The sequence below is a fragment of the Halichoeres trimaculatus genome, unplaced genomic scaffold (genome assembly GCF_033239565.1).
Source record: "Halichoeres trimaculatus isolate MK-OKI-2021-1 unplaced genomic scaffold, fHalTri1.1 fHalTri1_scaffold_24, whole genome shotgun sequence".
Taxonomy (NCBI): domain Eukaryota; kingdom Metazoa; phylum Chordata; class Actinopteri; order Labriformes; family Labridae; genus Halichoeres; species Halichoeres trimaculatus.
Window position 1 is genome coordinate 8028849 of NW_027437202.1, and position 22634 is coordinate 8051482.

At 35.6% G+C, this 22634-nt stretch overlaps 3 protein-coding genes and 2 long non-coding RNA genes across 5 annotated transcripts in view; all 5 read right to left on the minus strand.

The window, feature by feature from the left end:
* The window catches only part of LOC141785817 (uncharacterized), a 28333-nt gene extending 26670 nt beyond the window's left edge, over window positions 1-1663 (minus strand). Inside the window, exon 1 of the mRNA XM_074664349.1 lies at window positions 1407-1663. Within this exon, the coding sequence (XP_074520450.1) occupies window positions 1407-1497 (91 nt within the window). The 5' untranslated portion in view covers window positions 1498-1663. The remainder of the gene's footprint in view (window positions 1-1406) is intronic.
* Window positions 1664-2388: 725 nt separating this feature from the next.
* On the minus strand, window positions 2389-14794 carry LOC141786261 (uncharacterized). The gene is made up of 11 exons (XM_074665024.1): window positions 14656-14794; window positions 14396-14556; window positions 6696-6789; window positions 6449-6538; window positions 5050-5097; window positions 4619-4666; window positions 4398-4475; window positions 4210-4281; window positions 4020-4097; window positions 3855-3932; window positions 2389-3738 (listed from the first exon to the last, which is right to left on the minus strand). The coding sequence occupies exons 1-11, from the start codon at window positions 14792-14794 to the stop codon at window positions 3614-3616; spliced, it is 1011 nt and encodes a 336-aa protein (XP_074521125.1). The 3' UTR covers window positions 2389-3613.
* LOC141785731 (uncharacterized) lies at window positions 8781-11781 on the minus strand. The gene is made up of 4 exons (XR_012597558.1): window positions 11707-11781; window positions 11504-11581; window positions 11339-11416; window positions 8781-11222 (listed from the first exon to the last, which is right to left on the minus strand). It is a non-coding gene; the product is annotated as an uncharacterized LOC141785731 (long non-coding RNA).
* A 2844-nt stretch (window positions 14795-17638) lies between the features above and the next one.
* On the minus strand, window positions 17639-19755 carry LOC141785730 (uncharacterized). Its single transcript, XR_012597557.1, has 6 exons — window positions 19689-19755; window positions 19480-19554; window positions 19310-19381; window positions 19118-19195; window positions 18953-19030; window positions 17639-18837 (listed from the first exon to the last, which is right to left on the minus strand). It is a non-coding gene; the product is annotated as an uncharacterized LOC141785730 (long non-coding RNA).
* A 281-nt stretch (window positions 19756-20036) lies between these two features.
* On the minus strand, window positions 20037-22328 carry LOC141786262 (CD48 antigen-like). The gene is made up of 8 exons (XM_074665025.1): window positions 22114-22328; window positions 21449-21598; window positions 21091-21219; window positions 20846-21000; window positions 20650-20740; window positions 20380-20484; window positions 20241-20297; window positions 20037-20101 (listed from the first exon to the last, which is right to left on the minus strand). The coding sequence occupies exons 1-8, from the start codon at window positions 22178-22180 to the stop codon at window positions 20037-20039; spliced, it is 819 nt and encodes a 272-aa protein (XP_074521126.1). The 5' UTR covers window positions 22181-22328.
* Window positions 22329-22634: the final 306 nt, after the last annotated feature.

The following is a 22634-nucleotide window of genomic DNA, read 5'->3' on the forward strand; positions in this document are numbered from 1 at the left end:
TACTTTTCTTCTGCTCTGCAAACTCAAGAAAATCTCACCAGAGAAAACTAAAAGTGCAGAAAGAGCAGCTTTTTATGCACAGGCCTGAAGTGTTGTGCAAACTCTCCGTGCATACTCTGTCTCTACATGTATATGCAGGCATGTCTAAATGTCAGCATAATATCTGTGTGTTTAGCAGTGAGTGTGTGTGTGTGTGTGTGTGTGTGTGTGTAGCAGGCGGAGGAGGCAACCACAGTCAGGTAAAATGAGGCGGTATGGATGAAGAGCGTCTGTTGTTTCCATGGGAGGAACCAACAAGCCCTGAAGAAGGGAAAATCTGAGTTAACCGCAAATTATCACCTTACACAAAAAGACAAACACACACTCAACTGAGTGCACGACACAACAACACACTGACAAGCACCTGCACAAGCAAACCCCCTCACCTGTATGAGCTTTAATGCTCAGCACTAATCCTGAATATTAGGCCTGAAGAGGAGATGATCTGCCAAATAACAACTTTGCATTGAAGTGCAAGCAGCTACATGAGTGTGAGACTCATAAAAACCACAAAAACACACAAACTTTGCAAAAGATAAAGAAGCAACTGCAGAGAATTTGCAGTCAGCACGGAAAGATGCGAGAAAACCACAAAGATGCTGAATCACTTTGAAAAGAATGCTAATTAACCAGAAAGAGACGAACTGGCCAACATATGGCTCCAAGACGGCTTTGAAGAATGAAACAAGACCATGAATAAAACACACAGCAGAGAGAGTGCGTGCAAAGTGACCAGTCAATACAAAACAATAACAGAGAAGGATGCAAATATGAGAATCACACACACATTTAACAGCTGATTCAGCAGAAAGGGAAAGCTTGAAATGTCTGTTGGCAGCAGATCAGATAAATGCAAATTCATCAAAATAGAAGCAACACTTTCCAACATTTTATAACTTTCCAGGGCTCCAGGGACAAGCCAGTGCAGGATGCTCTGAGCACAGAATCAAAACCAAACACGGCTGCAGACAGCTGGGTGACAGCGCACAAGATGCTGTGAGCTATTCATGATTCCTGATCGACAAGTCCAGACATTTACACAAACCTCAACCTCATTCCTCAACCTAAAGATACAAGCTTTGAGATCACGTGTCAGCACAAAACCAGAGGATTATTCAGAGAAAGCAGCATCAGAAAGTCTGGATGGAGGCTTCAGTCCACAACTTACTTCAAATGCACATTTTATTGCATTTTGCAGCCATGCAGAGCATTTTCACTGAGTTTGACTGTATGTAAACAATGACATAATCCAACAATGTTTTTGTTTTTGAAAGTAAAAACTGCTCTAAAACACTCCATGAGTTATAAAACTTTTTAAACAAGCTTAAAACTGATAAAAAGACTCAAATTAGAGCAAGCATCCATACCACTTCGCTGTGTTTTGCTCGGTGAGATCACCATCAGCAGCAGGATGCAGCTCCACAGCTTCATTATCGACCACCTGTCAGATCGACGCATCCCCACGGTGATTTTTTGTTATTTTGATGAAAAAAAAAAAATCAGTAGAAATCCTTTCAGAGGTTTCCTGACGGAGTTTTCATCTCTCAGCAGTTGGAGGAGAAAAATACACAACCTGGAAGGACGTCACACCGACCTCGTGTCTACCTGAGGAGGATGCGCCCACCTGGACAATCAGCAGCGGTCTGGGAGGGAACGAGTCCCGTCGAGCGAGAGGGGGCTGGACGACTTCCGGTGCGGCTTTTCAAAATAAAAGTTAAACGCGGAATCACACTTTCAACCCCCCAAAAACATTGTTGTAAATCATTTTATTAAAATTAAGTCTTTTTTAGAAACAAAACAAAAAAAACCCAAAACAAAACAAAAAAACAAACAAACAAAAAATAACATTAAAAACAAAAATTTAAAGATACAGGTTGTATCTACAAACTCTTGAAATATGCAAATTCTTCATCAAAGACATTAAAACAGCTGATTCATGAAAATAAAGCAGTAAAATTCTCTTTTCATCAACATAAAGACTTATACTTGAATGCAAATGTTTATAGGATTTTTTTTTTTTACATATTTACCATCCTGTTTACCTGCCTTAAGGGTCTAAATATTACTTAACAAAGTGTTGAATTGAATTGAATTTATTTATTTAATAGGTACGATGCAGTTTAACATAGTTCCATCGCTAAGTATGAATCTGATGTGCTGCACAGAGAGTTTATAGCAAATGCTAATTTCCAACTCTTGTCCCTAGTTGGGCCTTTAAAAGTCAGAAAATGTACAATATTTAACAGCATAAAATAAAATAAAAAAACAGCATAAAATAATTTAAAAAAGCATAAAATAATAATAATAAAAAAAAAAACAGCATAAAATAATAAAAAAGTTAAAGTCCCCACAGTCTCCAAAAAGCTCTTACACTCATTCTGGCCCTGCTTTGTATGTTTATCTCTGTGATTGTGAGAAAATCAGCAGCTTCTTATAAGTTTTCCATGTGTTTCTCTGCCTCTGTTCAGACACGTCGGCCTGTAGTGTGGCACCTGTCTGAAAACTGCATTCCTCAAACAGAGAAAGGTTTCTAATGATGACAGATCCTCCATAAATACCAACCATCCATCCACACTACTTTTTTTCAGACGAATGTGCAGGTTTCTGCACCAATCTGCAGTTTTATTCCCACAGATTTCTTCTAAACAGACTCTTTGTTTTCTCATAGCTCAGTATGAAGAGGAAATGAGTGTCAGCATTAAAGGGTCTGTCAGAACATGTCCTCCTAAACACCTGAACTTCACCACTGAATACAAAATCCCTCTGACACATCTCTACTGGTGGAAGTCTAAGAGCACACGTAAAGATAAGCCCCAGTTTTAGCCCTCAGGTGTCTTCTCGGGGGGCTGGTGTTGTTGTAAAGACCCTCTGCCCTCTTTCCCCTCGTCACACTCTTCAAATCTAAATTCCATCCATCTTCCCTCGTCGCTCTCACCAGAGCTCAGGAAGAATCATCTGGAAGGTAGCACTTACACTGTGACCTGTTAATGAGTGGTGCAACACTCGCCTGTCATTTCAGTCTGAAAATACAATATGAGAGTAGAGGAGGGTTGTGGATGTGTTTCCAGTAAGAGGTGTTTGTTTGTACCTGTCAGGTGAGATCCACCCGGATGTGATCTGGTTACAATCTGGTTTTTCTCGTGTTCAAACTTTAAACTGTAGTTTCTAAAAAAAAAGTGTTTCTATCTCAAAAGAGGAAGATGTGTGTGCATAAAAACTCTTTAACTTGCTCAGGTCACATGTTCAATGAGATGTTAAGCCATTAAAAATACTAAAACAGACTCCTTCCATTTCAATAAAAAAACTGACTTCATGTTTACCTAGTTCCAGCATTAATGAAAATAAAGTTGTTTAAAAACATTTCTATTTCTTTCTTGAACCATAAACACCTTAAATCAGTCATTATTGGCAGGACTCTGTCATAAATCTCTTCATGAGCCCAAACGAACCTCATCACAGAGTGACTGTAACACAGCCTCTTCGGCCTGTAACTTCTTTGCACAGAGCAGACTCTGTCTTTAATCTCTACAATATAAATTCATGATTCAGTAAAAGAAACTGAATCACATCAGCTTTAGTCACCGTCCCCACCGCCATCTGCTTCCTCTTCCACCAACGCTGGCTTGGGGTTGGTCGATTGGTGGTTTGTTGATTTGTGGTTAGTTACTTCATGGTTGTTGGACGTTACCGCTGATTTTTCTGGAAAATGTCATGGTACATTTCATTTTACCAAACAAGACAAATATCCAAGATTTGGGTTCACATAAAAACAGAAACTGTTATCTGAGACTGAGTCGAGTATAAATATTACTGACCAGTTTCCTCGCTGGTGTTCAGAGATTCAGGAACTGTCAGGTCCTGGTTGGGCGTTTCACCTGTTCCTGTTGTGTTTCCTGTAAAATTATGTGACACAAAAGTTATTTTTAAAAAGGTAAAAAATAAAAAGATATACAATTTGGTGCACTTTGGTTTTAACCCACCTGTTTCCTCCCTGGTGTCTGGTGATTCAGCACTTTCTGGGTCTTGTTTGGACGTTTCAGCCATCAGTGGTACCTCCTCTGTTAAAGTGAACATCAGAAGAAAATCAATCGTTCATTTCCTGTACGAGCTTTAATGGGAAAATATGTCAAAGAAACCACTGTGAGAAGAAGAAGTTTGTTCTTTACTTACCGGAGCTGTGGCCGTCATTTTGGGGCTCATTGTTCACCTGGATCTGAGTAGAGACTCTTTGAGACTCTGAATCTGTTGATGAAAATGATGGGAGAACAGGTAACTATAGGGAATATACATCTGTGACAACAAGATTTTTCTTTTCTTATCTGACTCTTTCAAATCAGACTCAGTACTGACTCACTCACCTGATCCTCCAACACAGTTTTGGGTCACACCAGATGCTGAACCCTGGTTGGATTCCTCTGGGATCTCTGAAGCAGCTTCTACAAAATATCAGAAAGCAAGCTGAGGTCAGATTAAAATGTTCTTTATTAAATCTGACTGTGGGTGCTTTTATTTGTGTTGCACAACTGTTTAGAAATATCTACAATCATTAACTTGGAAATCAGCAGATTTAGGCTCTTACCTGATTCATCTCTTCTTCTTTCAGCCTCGAGACGTCTATACCATTTGACTTAAATCAAGAATGAGTCAATTCAAACATCAATAAGTATTGAACATTTCATCGAACAACACAGTATTTTTCCAGCAGTTCCAGACAGAAATCTAGGTGTTTAAAAAGTAAGAGCATCCAGAAAGTGAATTTATCATTGTATCAGAATTTTATCCATATCTAAACAGGATGTTGTATCAAATCTAAAGCTAAAAAAAACACCTCCATAAAGGATGACATAGTTACTTATTGGATGATTAATGCTTAAAACTGATAAATGCAAGCTTTTTTTTAGTTTATATGTAGTAAAAAAGACTATGCACAATATCAATATCTAAGATATACAGCTGTTTAGAAATATCTACAATCATTAACTTGGAAATTTGGCAGATTTAGGCTCTTACCGTCTTCCTCTATCCTTCTTCCCGCCCCGGTAGGTCCCAACGATTGGACTTAAATCAAGAAATGAGTCAATTCAAACAACAATATGAATCGAACATTTCATAGATCAACACTGTATTTTTCAGCAATTCCAGATAGAAATCTAGCTGTTTAAAAATCAGGAACATCCAATCTATCAGTGTATCAAAATTTTTTCCCATATTTTAACATCATTTTCTAAAGCTAAGAAAAAAACACCTCCACAAAGGATGATTTATTTACAGATTAGATGATTTATGCTTAAAACTGATACATGCAAGCTTTTTTATTGAGTTAACATAAAGTAAAAAAAAGACTATGCACAATATCAAAATCTTTAATATGCAACTGTTTAGAAATATCTACAATCATTAACTTGGGAATCAGCAGATTTAGGATCTTACCTGAATACTCTATCCTTCTTCCCGCCCTGACAGGTCCATACCTTTGGACTTAAATCAAGAAACGAGTCAATTCAAACAACAATAAGCACTTTCATAGATCAACACTGTATTTTCAGCAGTTCCAGATAGAAATCTAGCTGTTTCATATTTATCAGCTGATATGAATTTTATCCATATTTAAAGAGTCTATTGTATCAAATCTAAAGCTAAGAAACAAACACCTCCACAAAGGATGATATATTTACAGATTGGATGATAAGACCTGAAAACTGATAAATGCAAGCTGTTTCACTATTAGTTTACATGTATTAAAAAAGACTATGCACAATATCAATATCTAAAATAAACAGCTGTTGTGAAATATCTACAATCATTAACTTGGAAATTTAGCAGATTTAGGATCTTACCGTATTCCAGTATTATTCTTTCTGCCTCGGCACGTCCCAACCTTTTGGCTAATATCAAGAAATGAGTCAATTCAAACGACAATAAGTATCCAACATGTCATAGATAAACACTGTATTTTTCAGCAATTCCTGATAGAAATCTAGCTGTTTAAAATTAAGAGCATCCAGAAAATGAATTTATCAGTGTATTAGAATTTTATCCATATTTAAACAGGATGTTGTATCAAATCTAAAGCTAAGAAAAAAAAACCTCCACAAAGGATGATACAGTTACAGATTGGATGATAAGAGCTGAAAACTGATAAATGTAAGCTGTTTCAATATTATTTTACATGTAGTAAAAAAAAGACTATACACAATACCAATATCTACAAATATGCAGCTGTTTAGAAATATCTACAATTATTAACTTGGAAATCAGCAGATTTAGTCTCTTACCTAATTCACTTGTTACTCTTCTTTTTGCCTCAGCACGTCTATACCTTTGGACTTAAATCAAGAAATGAGTCAATTCAAACAACAATAACTATTGAACATCTCATAGATCAACACTGTATTTTTTGGCTTCTTACCTCTCTTGTAAATAAAAAAACCAGCTACACAGCACAAGATCAGGCCTATCACTCCAGCACTGACCGCGGCTATCGTCAAGTTTCTTTGGTCTACAAAAGATCAATGAATACAACAAAACTTAATTTACATTTAGTCAGATAATGGGCCTGTGTGATAATGCTGTATTGCAGATGTGTGTTGTTATGTTAAAGTAAGGTACAGAGACATATGAACTGTGTTAAAGTAAATATTTCTAGGAGAGCTCACATTTAAAGGTGATGATGGGGTTTGAGATGCTCTCACTGCGCTCTCTGCTGACTGGGTTCAGCAACATGCAGTAGAAACTTTCCTCCTTAGTGTCCTGGAAATAAAGTAAAAGATGAGATTACCAACAGGTTCAGAAAGTCCATTCTCATTAACCATCAATCCAAACTCAAACAATCACATCATTATAAGTTTGTCTTACCTCTCTTATATCAATCTCCTCTTTTAATGATCCTTCCACATCATCTGCAAACCACTTATAGTTAATAGGTTGAGCATCTGCAGTGTACCCTTCACAGGTCAGAGTACAGGAGGTTGTGTCTGAGTTACACCACTGGTAGATGGAAGGTTTAGAGACCTTAGCTGTTAAAAAAGAACAAAAAGACAAATATAAATAATGTTTTGATCATAACTTCAAAATCTAATCTTTAAAAACTAAAATCTAACGCTCCTCCACCTACAGATGACAGTCAGCTGAGTTTTAGAGTGGATCTGTTTATCATTGATCTCTGCTGAGTAGTAGCCGTTGTCACTCCCACTGAGCCCTGTGATCGTCAGAGCTCCAGTTGTTAAATCCAGTGAACAGCGACCTGTGAACATGCACAGACGTGATTAAATGTAAAACAGAAAAGTGAAATGCTGAGGTAACAGGTATCAACAGAGTTTAAAGGGAGTAACATGTTTTTACAACTTTGAACCTAAAAACACTGGGTTTACCAATGTAGTCTTTGACAAAATCAAATGACTGACGTGAATTAAACTTTTTGGAGTTTTCAGGAACAAAATGAGTATTTTTTAAGAATCAGGGCTATGCTTTTTTTTAAAATCTTTTTTTCTATTTCCGCAGGTTTGTGCAAGATTGTGAGTTAATGTACCTTTGAACTGGCGGAAACATGTGGTTTTGTTTCCAAACCACTCTGCAGCCATGTCTGATCCATGTTTCCATGCGATGCTGGAGATGAGGGGAGCTGGATAGTTTGGGTCCAGGACAACATCATCTCCTACGGCTTTGTATAAAGGTTCAACTGTAAAAGAAAACAAAACAAAACATAGATTATTTTTAATCATTTCAATGTTTCTTTCTTTTTAGCACTCAAGACGGTGCACATATGTTTCTGTAATCACATCTTTAAACATGATCACTTATTAAGTCAACAAGTAATGTAAAATCAAATAAAAGTAATGCTCTTGGCTGAAAATAACTACAGTATTTATGGCAGTGCCTTATTTAGCTCTTCTGGTGAACAAAGAGGATGAAACAGAAAGCAAAATTCCCCTATAATGAAAAAAAAAAAAACATTAAGAAATCCAATAGGAGTTCACATTGTGATAATATTTTAAGCGTTTCCTATTAATGCACCTTCAAAGCACCTTGTATTTGTGCGGATACACAACTCAGCTTTATATTAAATTTGTCGAAGTTATGTAAAACTTAAGATCTTGTAAAAAGTTTCTCTGAACTTACGGGCGTTGGTTGAAGTCAAAGACACGATGAGGAAAACTAAACAGAGTTTCAACAGTTTTAGCAAATGAAAAATCTCCATCAGTGAGTTCAGCTGAGAAAAAACCGAGTGGGTCACTCTGTTCAAAGACATTTTGATAATAAACATTTCTTAAAATACAGCTTCAGTACAAAATCGCTGGATGGTCCGAGGCGCAAGAGTCAAAATCGAAAGTATCTTTAACGCGGAACCAGGAAGTGATGACGCTACTTTTTTTTAATTTATTTTTTTTAATCGCTGGCCTCAAATGACCTCTGCTCATGCTCAGTGACGTCTAAAGAGACTGCGGAACTAATGTGCAATAAGATGTTTTTTTTATGTTCTCTTTTTTATTAAGAAATAAATGTAATTAAAAATATTGTCTTAATTATCTTGTAAGCTTTTCCTCCTAAAAACGTATTTAGTAATAATTTAGTATCTAAAACATATATTTAAAAAAAAATGACTTGACACTTTGAAAAAGAAAATAAACTTTAGTTTGATTTAGTTTTTAAGGACTTTCTCCCAAATTTAAGTCCTGGTACTTTTATTTTGAAAAATTATTGATATCCAGTAATGACTTACATCTTTGAAATGGGTGGTAAAAACCAAAATCTATCCATAAATAAGCAAACATTTCAAGACATTTAAAAAACAAACATCTGCTTTAAAAAATTTGCAACAAAATTTAAATCTGCAAACAAAATGGGACACAAACCCCCCTTTTCTATTTTTTAATCAATTTTCCAAAGGCACAAACAGTTTAAGCCCTTTCAGTTCACTGAGTCACATTTACAATAGTAAAATTAAACACAGCTGTTTGTGTTTTCCTGCTTGGTCCATCTTCACAGATAGTTTCACAGTTTATCACTGTAAACAGACAGAACTGGAGCTGCAACACATGAAACCTGAGGACAAAAACAGCCTCTGAATAACGTCCATGTTGTTATATGATCGTGTGCTGAGTGACACCGTGACAATGCACCAAGAGGCTCCTGTAGGCGCGGTGACTCTTTAGTGGCGTTAAATCTCTGTGTGATCCTCCTCTCTTTGGAGTTGGTCCATTATCTGACACTGTATTTGTTACAAAACACACTTTGAGTAAAAACTACATTACACAGACTTCCTTTAGTGTCCCAATCCCATAATGCACCAGTTTCAGGATAAGACAAACAAGACAGCAGCTCTGATCCAAATGATCCAATTTTAGGAAGTTTTTCTCAAAACAGTTCATACTATTTGAAAGAAGAGCTCTTTGTCTGACTCTTTTTGCAATTTCATGAACATCTGATGTCAAAGTTTTCTGCAATATCCTTACCCAAAAGCTTAGTTTAACTCACAGCTCTTTGGTAAATACTGCAGAGGAAAAGGTGCAGACTGGATTTGGGACTCAAAGGAGCACAAATGACTGTAACAGGTTATACATTTCAACAAAAAGCTTGCTTAAAAATCTTTAAAATGTAAAAAACAGCAGTAGATTTCATGGGCATGAAAAAAAAGATATTAGTTTAAAACTTAAAAAGACATTTTTTGTCAATACAGACTTTACACAAAGATGGTCCCAAAATCTCTCAATACAGGCTTTAAGTTTGAAAGTAAAACAAAATCTTATTTCAAAGTAAGAAGGGATTAAAAAGTACCAGCAGTTTGTCTTTTAAACAAGGTAGAGATAAAAACAAACAGCCATCTTTACAATCACTAAATCCACACAAAGCGACACAATGAGGCCCTCCAGTGGCTAAAGTAGGAACTAACAGCAACTTTCAAGAATTCAAGAGGCAGCAACACCAAAAAATAAAAAATAAGATAAAAGCTATTTAACTTTTAAATAAGAAGAAAAAAAGTGATTAAATAAATACATTTTATCAAAACATTCTGCAGCTATCATGGCAACTTTCTCCTTTGAGGTAGCTTAAGCTCATTTTTCCATCCTAAACTTTTTCAGTTTAGAAATTCTCTCAGACATGATTTCCGCTCAGACAGTGTCTTTTCCATCATTAAGTCACCTGTAGGAGCTATAAAAGCTGTATTTTTTCTTTGATTTGAAGCAGAAAGGACTGCAGTGTTTGGCGTCGGTGCCTTATAAATATTTGAGATGAGACAGGAATCTCAGGACGTTTGCATCAGGACATTTTTGGAAGCGCTTAAAGATCTTTTTGCACCATTCAAGTGTTGAAACAGTCCCTTTAAGGTGAGCACCTGAAGTTATAAAAATAACCTCTATGTTGAAAAATAAAAGCTACTTGTGTCAGGCTCAACAGGAATGCTTTAAATTGATACTAGCAGCAAATACTAATGATGAAATTTGTCAGCAAGAAATGTGTTTAGGTCTCTTTAAAGAACACAAGAAGATGGAAGAAAAGATGCTTGTTAAATGTTCGAGGACTCAGTTCAATGAATGAAAAATAATAAAGAACTTTGGTCTGAGCTGGAGATGTGAAGTGGCAGCAGTTGGTCAGATTTGCACAGAGAGATGATAAAAGCAGCTGCTATGGAGTGTTGATCTGGGTTTCAACTTTAAACTGTAGTTTCTAAACTGAAAAAAGTGTTTCTATCTCAAAAGAGGAAGATGTGTGTGCATAAAAACTCTTTAACTTGCTCAGGTCACATGTTCAATGAGATGTTCAGTCATTAAAAATACTAAAACAGACTCCTTCCATTTCAATAAAAAAACTACTGACTTCATGTTTACCTAGTTCCAACATTAATGAAAATATTTCTTTCTTGAACCATAAACGCCTTAAATCAGTCATTATTGGCAGGACTGTGTCATAAATGTCTTGATGAGCCCAAACGAACCTCATCACAGAGTGACTGTAACACAGCCTCTTCGGCCTGTAACTTCTTTGCACAGAGCAGACTCTGTCTTTAATCTCTACAATATAAATTCATGATTCAGTGAAAGAAACTGAATCACATCAGCTTTAGTCACCGTCCCCACCGCCATCTGCTTCCTCTTCCACCAACGCTGGCTTGGGGTTGGTTGATTGATGGTTTGTTGATTTGTGGTTAGTTACTTCATGGTTGTTTGACGTCAGCACAGAGTTTTCTGTAAAATGTCATCGTACATTTCATTTTACCAAACAAGACAATTATCCAAGATTTGGTTTAACATGAAAACAGAAACTGTTATCTGAGACTGAGTCGAGTATAAATATTACTGACCAGTTTCCTCGCTGGTGTTCAGAGGTTCAGGAACTGTCAGGTCCTGGTTGGGCGTTTCATCTGTTCCTGGTGTGTTTCCTGTGAAATAATAAGACCCAAAAGTTATTTTTAAAAAGGTAAATAAAATAATAAATTCCAATTTGGTGCACTTTGGTTTTAACCCACCTGTTTCCTCCCTGGTGTCTGGTGATTCAGCGCTTTCTGGGTCTTGTTTGGATGTTTCAGCCATCAGTGGTACCTCCTCTGTTAAAGTGAACATCAGAAGAAAATCAATCGTTCATTTCCTGTACGAGCTTTAATGGGAGATATGTCAAAGAAACTACTGTGAGACAACTATGGATAAAAAGAGAAATTTGTTCTTTAGTTACCAGAGCTGTTGCCTTCATTTTGCGGCTCATTGTTCACCTGGACCTGAGTAGAAACTTTTTGAGACTCTGAATCTGTTGATGACAATGATGGGAGAACAGGTAACTATAGGGAATATACATCTGTGACAACAAGATTTTTCTTTTCTTAATCTGACTTAATATTGACTCACTCACCTGATCCTCCAACATTGTTTTGGGTCACACCAGATGCTGAACCCTGGTTGGATTCCTCTGGGACCTCAGGAGCAACTTAAACAAAATATTAGAATGCAAGCTGAGGTCAGATTAAAAATGTTCTTTATTAAATCTGACTGTAGGTGCTTTTATTTGTGTTGCACAGCTGTTTAGAAATATCTACAATCATTAACTTGGAAATCAGCAGGTTTAGGCTCTTACCCAATTCCCTTCTTCTTCTTACAGCCTTGTAACGTCTATTCCATTGGACTTTATGGCAAGAAATGAGCCAATTCAAACATCAATAAGTATTAAACATTTCATCAATCAACACTGTATTTTTCAGCAATTCCAGATAGAAATTTAGGTGTTTAAAAAGTAATAGCATCCAGAAAGTGAATTTATCAGTGTGTCAGAATTTTATCCATATCTAAACAGCATGTTGTATTAAATATAAAGCTAAAAAAACACCTCCATAAAGGATGATATAGTTACTCATTGGATGATTAATGCTTAAAACTGATAAATGCAACCTTTTTATATAGTTTATATGTTGTAAAAAAGACTATGCACAGTATCAATATCTAAGATATACAGCTGTTTAGAAATATCTACAATCATTAACTTGGAAATTTGGCAGATTTAGGCTCTTACCTTCTTCCTCTATATATCTTCCCGCCCTGGTAGGTCCATACCTTTGGACTTAAATCAAGAAATGAGTCAATTCAAACAACAATATGAATCGAACATTTCATAGATCAACACTGTATTTTTCAGCGATTCCAGATAGAAATCTAGCTGTTTAAAAATCAAGAACATCCAGAAAGAAATCTAGCTGTGTATCAGAATTTTTTCCCATATTTTAACATCATTTTCTAAAGCTAAGAAAAAAACACCTCCACAAAGGATGATTTATTTACAGATTAGATGATTTATGCTTAAAACTGATACATGCAAGCTTTTTTTTATTGAGTTAACATATAGTAAAAAAAAAGACTATGCACAATATCAAAATCTTTAATATGCAACTGTTTAGAAATATCTACAATCATTCACTTGGAAATCAGCAGATTTAGGATCTTACCGTAAAACTCTATCCTTCTTCCCGCCTCGACAGGTCCATACCTTTGGACTTAAATGAAGAAATGAGTCAATTCAAACAACAATAAGCACTTTCATAGATCAACACTGTATTTTCAGCAATTCCAGATAGAAATCTAGCTGTTTAATATTTATCAGCTGATATGAATTTTATCCATATTCAAAGAGTCTATTGTATCAAATCTAAAGCTAAAGAAACAAACACCTCCACAAAGGATGATATATTTACAGATTGGATGATAAGAGCTGAAAACTGATAAATGCAAGCTGTTCCATTATTAGTTTACATGTAGTAAAAAAAGACTATGCACAATATCAATATCTAAAATATACAGCTGTTTAGAAATATCTACAATCATTAACTTGGAAATTTAGCAGATTTAGGATCTTACCGTATTCCAGTATTATTCTTTCTGCCTCGGCACGTCCCAACCTTCTGGCTAATATCAAGAAATGAGTCAATTCAAACGACAATAAGTATTGAACATATCGTAGATAAACACTGTATTTTTCAGCAATTCCAGATAGAAACCTAGCTGTTTAAAATTAAGAGCATCCAGAAAGTGAATTTATCAGTGTATCAGAATTTGATCCATATTTAAACAGGATGTTGTATTAAATCTAAAGCCAAGAAAAAACACCTCCACAAAGGATGATACAGTTACAGATTGGATGATCTGAAAACTGAAAAATTGAAGCTGTTTCACTATTAGTTTACATGTAGTAAAAAAAAGACTATACACAATACCAATATCTAAAAATATGCAGCAGTTTAGAAATATCTACAATCAGTAACTTGGAAATCAGCAGATTTAGTCTCTTACCTAATACACTTGTTACTCTTCTTTTTGCCTCAGCACGTCTATACCTTTGGACTTAAATCAAGAAATGAGTCAATTCAAACAACAATAACTATTGAACATCTCATAGATCAACACTGTATTTTATGGCTTCTTACCTCCTCTCTTGTAAATAAAAAAACCAGCTACACAGCATAAGATCGGGACTATCACTCCAGCACTGACCTTGGCTATCATCAAGTTTCTTTGGTCTACAAAAGATCAATGAATACAAGAGAAACTTGATTTACATTTAGTCAGATAATGGGCCTGTGTGATAATGCTGTGTTGTAGATGTGTGTTGTTATGTTAAAGAAAGGTACAGAGATATATGAACTGTGTAAATAAAGTAAATATTTCTAGGAGAGCTCACGTCTGATGAAGGTGATGATGGGGTTTGAGATGCTCTCACTGCGCTCACTGCTGACTGGGTTCAGCAACATGCAGTAGAAACTTTCCTCCTTAGTGTCCTGGAAATAAAGTAAAAGATGAGATTACCAACAAGTTTATTCAGTCTATTCTCATTAATCATTAATCCAAACTCAAACAATCAAATCTTTATAAGTTTGTCTTACCTCTCTTATATCAATCTCATTGTCTGAAGATCCTTCCACATCATCTGCAAACCACTTATAGCTGATTGGTTGAGCATCTGCAGTGTTACCTTCACAAGTCAGAGTACAGTAGGTTGTCTCTGAGTTACACCACTGGTAGATGGAGGGTTTAGAGACCTTAGCTATGAAAAACGAATAAAAAAGACAAATATAAATAACTTTTTGATCATGACTTCAAAGTCTAAACTTAAGATATCAATATCTAAACCTCCTCAACCTACAGATGACAGTCAGCTGAGTTTTAGAGTCGATTTGTTTGTCATTGATCTCTGCTGAGTAGTAGCCGTTGTCACTCCCACTGAGTCCTCTGATCGTCAGAGCTCCAGTTGATAAATCCAGTGAACAGCGACCTGTGAACATGCACAGACTGGTTAAATGTAAAACAGAAAAGTGAAATGCTGATGTTATACTCATTTTCATACATCATCAGTAAATCCTTCCTTGAGAAACTTAAAACTGATTTAAAGGGAAAAACATGTTTTTACAACTTTAAACCTGGAAACGTGCTGTTTACTTAACAAATTGAAAAAAAAAAACAGGGAATACACTGATGTAGACTTTGACAAAATCAAATGACTGACGTGAATTAAACTTTTTGGAGTTTTCAGGAACAAAATAACTGTTTTTTAAAAATCAGGGCTATGCTTTCTTTATATATTTTTTTCTATTTCAGCAGGTTTGTGCAAGATTGTGAGTTAATGTACCTTTGAACTGGCGGAAACATGTGATATTGTTTCCAAACCACTCTGCAGCCATGTCTGATCCATGTTTCCACGCGATGCTGAAGATGAGGGGAGCTGGATAGTTTGGGTCCAGGACAACATCATCTCCTTTGGCTTTGTATAAAGGTTCAACTGTAAAACAACACAAAAGAAAAAAAAACAAAAAATTTTTTTAATCATTTTAATGTTTCTTTCTTTGTAGCACCCAAGACTGTGCCCATATGTTTCCACAATCACATTCCTAAACATGATCACTTATTAAGTCAACAAGTAATGTAAAATAAAATAAAAGTAATGCTCTTGGCTGAAAATAACTACAGTATTTATGGTAGTGCCTTATTTAGCTCTTCTTGTGAACAAAGAGGATGAAACAGAAAGCAAAATTCCCCTATAATGAAAAAAAAAAAACATTAAGAAAGCCAATAGGAGCTTACATTGCAATGTTTTAAGCGTTTCCTATTACTGCGCCTTCAAAGCACCTTGTATTTGTAAGGATACATAACTCAGCTTTATATTAAATTTGTCGAAGTTATGTAAAACTTAAGATCTTGTAAAAAGTTTCTCTGAACTTACGGGCGTTGGTTGAAGTCAAAGACACGATGAGGAAAACTAAACAGAGTTTCAACAGTTTTAGCAAATGAAAAATCTCCATCAGTGAGTTCAGCTGAGAAAAAACCGAGTGGGTCACTCTGTTCAAAGACATTTTGATAATAAACATTTATTAAAATACAGCTTCGGTACAAAATCGCTGGATGGTCCGAGGCACAAGAGACGAAATCGAAAGTAGCTAAATGCAGAATCAGGAAGTGTTGACGTTGCTTTTTTTTTTTTTTTTAATTCACCGATCACTGGCCTCAGGTGACCTCTGCTCATGCTCAGTGACGTCTTAAAGAGACTGTTAGCGGAACTAATGCGCAATAATATATATATATATATATATATATATATATATATATATATATATATATATATATATATATATATATATATATATATATATATATATATATATATATATATATATTGTCTTAATTATCTTGAAAGCTTTTCCTCCTAAAAACGTATTTAGTAATAATTTAGTATCTAAAACATATACTTTTAAAAATGACTTGACACTTTGAAAAAGAAAATAAACTTTAGTTTGATTTAGTTTTTAAGGACTTTCTCCCAAATTTAAGTCCTGGTACTTTTATTTTGAAAAATTATTGATATCCAGTAATGACTTACATCTTTGAAATGGGTGGTGAAAACCAAAAACTATCCATAAATAAGCAACATTTCAAGATATTTAAAAAACAAACATCTGCTTTGACAAATTTGCAACAAAATTTAAATCTGCAAACAAAATGGGACACAAACCCTTTTTTCTATTTTTTAATCAATTTTCCAAAGGCACAAACAGTTTAAGCCCTTTCAGTTCACTGAGTCACATTTACAATAGTAAAATTAAACACAGCTGTTTGTGTTTTCCTGCTTGGTCCATGTTCACAGATGATTTCACAGTTTATCACTGTAAACAGACAGAACTGGAGCTGCAACACATGAAACCTGAGGACAAAAACAGCCTCTGAATAACGTCCATGTTGTTATATGATCGTGTGCTGAGTGACACCGTGACAATGCACCAAGAGGCTCCTGTAGACGCGGTGACTCTTTAGTGGCGTTAAATCTCTGTGTGATCCTCCTCTCTTTGTAGTTGGTCCATTATCTTACACTGCATTTGTTTCCATACACACTTTGAGTAAAAACTACATTACACAGACTTCCTTTAGTGTCCCAAACCCATAATGCACCAGTTTCAGGATAAGACAAACAAGGCAGCAGCTCTGATCCAAATGGTCCAATTTTAGGAAGTTTTCCTCAAAACAGTTCATACTATTTGAAAGAAGAGCTCTTTGTCTGACTTTTTTTTGCAATTTCATGAACATCTGATGTTAAAGTTTTCTGCAATATCCTTACCCAAAAGCTTAGTTTAACTTATGACTATGGTAAATACTGCAGAGGAAAAGGTGCAGACTGGATTTGGGACTCAAAGGAGCACAAATGACTGTAACAGGTGGTACATTTAAACAAAAAGCTTGCTTAAAAATCTTTAAAATGTATAAAACAGCAGTAGATTTCATGGGCATGAAAAAAAAGATATTAGTTTAAAACTTAAAAAGACATTTTTTGTCAATACAGACTTTACACAAAGATGGTCCCAAAATCTCTCAATACAGGCTTTTAGTTTGAAAGTAAAACAAAATCTTATTTCAAAGTAAGAAGGGATTAAAAAGTACCAGCAGTTTGTCTTTTAAACAAGGTAGATAAAAACAACAGCCATCTTTACAATCACTAAGTCCATACAAAGCGACACAATGAGGCCCTCCAGTGGCTAAAGTAGGAACTAACAGCAACTTTCAAGAATTCAAGAGGCAGCAACACCAAAAAATAAAATAAAAGCTATTTAACTTTTAAATAAGAAGAAAAAAAAAGTGATTAAATAAATACATTTTATCAAAACATTCTGCAGCTATCATGGCAACTTTCTCCTTTGAGGTAGCTTAAGCTCATTTTTCCATCCTAAACTTTTTCAGTTTAGAAATTCTCTCAAACATGATTTCCGCTCAGACAGTGTCTTTTCCATCATTAAGTCACCTGTAGGAGCTATAAAAGCTGTATTTTTTCTTTGATTTGAAGCAGAAAGGACTGCAGTGTTTGGCGTCGGTGCCTTATAAATATTTGAGATGAGACAGGAATCTCAGGACGTTTGCATCAGGACATTATTGGAAGCGCTTAAAGATCTTTTTGCACCATTCAAGTGTTGAAACAGTCCCTTTAAGGTGAGCACCTGAAGTCATAAAAAATAACCTCTATGTTGAAAAATAAAAGCTACTTGTGTCAGGCTCATCAGGAATGCTTTAAATTGATACTAGCGGCAAATACTTATGATGAAATTTGTCAGCAAGAAATGTGTTTAGGTCTCTTTAAAGAACGCAAGAAGATGGAAGAAAAGATGCTTGTTAAATGTTCGAGGACTCAGTGCAATGAATGAAAAATAATAAAGAACTTTGGTCTGAGCTGGAGATGTGAAGTGGCAGCAGTTGGTCAGATTTGCACAGAGCGATGATAAAACCAGCTGCTATGGAGTGTTGTTCTGAGTTTCAACTTTAAACTGTAGTTTCTAAACTGAAAAAAGTGTTTCTATCTCAAAAGAGGAAGATGTGTGTGCATAAAAACTCTTTAACTTGCTCAGGTCACATGTTCAATGAGATGTTCAGTCATTAAAAATACTAAAGCAGGCTCCATCCATGTCATTAAAAAAACTACTAACTTTATGTTCACCTAGATCCAGCATTAATGAAAATATTTCTTTCTTGAACCATAAACGCCTTAAATCAGTCATTATTGGCAGGACTGTGTCATAAATCTCTTGATGAGCCCAAACGAACCTCATCACAGAGTGACTGTAACACAGCCTCTTCAGCCTGTAACTTCTTTGCACAGAGCAGACTCTGTCTTTAATCTCTACAATATAAATTCATGATTCAGTAAAAGAAACTGAATCACATCAGCTCTAGTCACCGTCCCCACCGCCATCTACTTCCTCTTCCACCAACGCTGGCTTGGGGTTGGTCGATTCCTGGTTTGTTGATTTGTGGTTAGTTACTTCATGGTTGTTTGACGTCACCGCAGAGTTTTCTGTAAAATGTCATCGTACATTTCATTTTACCAAACAAGACAATTATCCAAGATTTGGGTTTACATAAAACAGAAACTGTTATCTGAGACTGAGTCGAGTATAAATATTACTGACCAGTTTCCTCGCTGGTGTTCAGAGGTTCAGGAACTGTCAGGTCCTGGTTGGGCGTTTTATCTGTTCCTGGTGTGTTTCCTGTGAAATGATGTGACCCAAAATTAATTTTTTAAAAGTTAAATAAAATGATAAATTCTAATTTGGTGCACTTTGGTTTTAACTCACCTGTTTCCTCCCTGGTGTCTGGTGATTCAGCACTTTCTGGGTCTTGTTTGGACGTTTCAGCCATCAGTGGTACCTCCTCTGTTAAAGTGAAGATCAGGAGAATATCAATCGTTCATTTCCTGTACGAGCTTTAATGGGAAATATGTCAAAGAAACTACTGTGAGAAGAAGAAAAAGTTTGTTCTTTACTAACCAGAGCTGTTGCCGTCATTTTGGGGCTCAATGTGCACCTGGACCTGAGTAGAGACTCTTTGAGAATCTGAATCTGTTGATGAAAATGATGGGAGAACAGGTAACTAAAAGGGAATAACTTTTTAGTTTTAATCTGACTTTTTCAAATTGACTCAATTTTGACTCACTCACCTGATCCTCCAACACCGTTTTGGATCACACCAGATGCTGAACTCTGGTTCGATTCCTCTTGGACCTCCGAAGCAACTTTTACAAAATGTAAAAATCAAATCTCTTTTTCAGAACAAGCTGAAGTCAAATGTATAAAGATTTTCTTTATTTAATCTGACTGAAGAAGCTGTTATTTGTGTTTTTTTCAGGTTAAATAAGAGTTTACTCACGTGTGTCGTTTGGTTGATGCAGGACAGCTTCACTGTTCAAAAGTCTCTCTATCAAAACAAACACAAAAAAGTCAAATATTCAAGATTTGGGTTGACATGAATTCAGAAACTGGTTTCTGAGACTGAGTGGCGCATGAACAATACTCACTAGTTTCATTGCAGATGTTCAGAGATTCAGGAACCGACAGGTCCTGGTTGGGTGTTTCACCTGTTCCTTGTTTGGATGCTTCAGCCAATACTGGTGCCTCCACTGTTAAATTGAAGATCAGAAGATTCCAAAGATTTCCTTTTTATAAAATTTGACAATAGGAGTTTTTTTGTTGTTGTTGTTTCAGGTTAAATAAGATTTTACTCACCTGTGACGTTTGGTTGTGGCAAGACAGCTTCACCATTCAGAAGCATCACATTGTTCGCTATCAAAACAACAATAAAACAAATCCAAAATAGAGCATTATTGCAGGATAGAGAACCAGCCGGTTAAATATAAAGGCATCCAGAATTTTAACTTAATTTTAAAATAATAATTTGATATCAACAGATTTAGGATCTTACCTTCTTTTGTGCCACGCGCTGCTCTTTCACGAAACCAATTGAGATCAAACGAACGGCCTGATATAAAGAAATTTTGCATTTCAAACATCATTAAATATTGAACATGATTAGGATCAACACTACATTTTTAGTTTCTTACCATTTCTCTTTCTGATGACGACAAATGCAATTAGAACTATTAAGGCAACCAGGACTAAGATCACGACAATTGGTACGATGATGGAAATCATCCGGTTTCTTTGGTCTAAAAATGAATAAATAGCTCAATGAATAAAACAGAAACTTTATTTACATTTAGTCATACAATGGTCCTAAATGATAATGCTGTATTATAGATGTTTATTGTTTTAATATTAAAGATATAGTGTTACACTGACTGTGTTAATCAAGAGTGTGTTGGTCAGCTCACCTTTCATCATGATAGGGTTTGGTAAGCTCTCACTGCGCTCACTGCTGACTGGGTTTTGCAACATACAGGTGAAACTTTCCTCCTTAGTCTCCTGGAAATAAAGTGAAAGATGAGATTAACGGTTCACTCTAACCAGTCTTTAATCCCAACGCAAGCATTCACTCATCATTACATGAGTTATGTAAGTTTTTCTTACCTTTGTTATTTCAAGCTCCATTCCTGAACCTGTTTCAGCGTCGCCTGTGAACCACGTACAGTCGACTGGTTCAGCATCTGTAGTGTTGCCAGCACAGGTCAGAGTACAGTGCGTTGTGTCACAGTCCGAGGAGATGGTGGGTTTAGGGACCTTAGCTGTTTAAAAAAAGGAAAGACAGGAGACCTTATTGCTAATCTTAAATCATATACAGTGGCTAAAAGTTTGTTCACAACTCCTCAACCTACAGATGACAACAAGTGAAATCTTTGTGTCGATTTGTTTGTCGTTGATTGCCACTGAAAAAATGCCGTTTTCACTCCCATCAAGTCCTGTGATTGTCAGCGCTCCGGTTGAAGTGTTCAGTTTGCAGCGACCTGTAAATGTGCACAAACGTGTTAAAGTTACATCTCATGGCCAGGAAAATTTCATTGTTAAAACCAAACTAATGATTGAATCATCAAGGTTCAACGAGTATTTTATGTAGTTTGAGAGCATTTAAAAAAATGTTAACCTTGAAAGAGCCTGGATATTTCAGATATGAAAAAGGTAAGCCTCTAACCCTCTAAGTTTGGGAATTCAGAGTTATATTGTGAGTAAATGTACCTTTAAAGTTGTGTAAACACGCAGGATCTTCTCCATACCACTCTGCAGCCAGGTCAGATCCATGTTTCCACTCCATGCTGGTGATGGTGGAGCCCTTATAGTGTGGGTTGAGGACAGCATCGCCTCCTTTGGCACTGTATTGTTTTTTAGCTGCAAACAAAACAAAACAGAGTCACATCCTGTTTCAAATTATTTCAATGTAGTGTTTTCTTGCATTTTAAAGTCTTTCCTGTGCACTACAATTACATTTTCTGGACCTGATCAGTTAATAAACTAATAAATAAGGTGAAAGCAAGGTAGCTGTGCTCTCTGGTTGGGCTAAATAACCTACTAACCTAGTATTAGTGGTTAGGAAAACCACTGCTTTATTAACCTGTGTGTATAACACTGATATGACTCAATATATCTTGAAGTGTTTCACAAATACTTAGCTGTGTGTTATATATGTAGAATAAAAATAATCTTATTTTTTCATTCAAAGGCCTCCTTCATGATGACGCAGCTAAAATTAATACATGTATCATTATCACCATACAAGCATTAATAACTCTGTACATTAAAGTTATTAACAGATCAAGGAAAGTACTCAATCATATGTGGTGGTTAATACAAAAATAAAAATAAAAATAAAGTTTGGAAAAATTAAACTCTATCTGAAAACTTACGGGCGTTGGCGAAGACCAAGGACAGGAAGACAGCAAAATATCCGAGGCTTTTCAGCGAATACCGCATCTTTTCAGCGATCAGGATCAAGGAATAAGCCACCTCAGTATTTATTTCACTAATCTTTAAAAAAATTTCGCTAAAAAACAGGCTGTAGAAAGTTAAAGAGGCGTTGAAGTCGAAAATGTCGCAGCTAATGTTAAAAACCGAAAGTAAATGAAACAGGAAAACAAAAGAAGGAAGTTGGATTTGATTGGTTGTTGACCTCAGCTCACCTTTACGTCACATTTCCATTATTTCAAATTGAATGTGTAATATCAAAAAATATCAGAAAATCACTCTATTATAACTCAAATATAGATCTTTCCTTAAAATATATCTATAATAAATAACTTTAAATTATATTCAAAATCTCTCAAAATGACTGTTTCTCATAATAAGCTACAGATACCTTTAATAAAGACTTAATCTTACAAAAATGTACAAATATCACTTCATCACAACTTCAAAAACTGACATACTT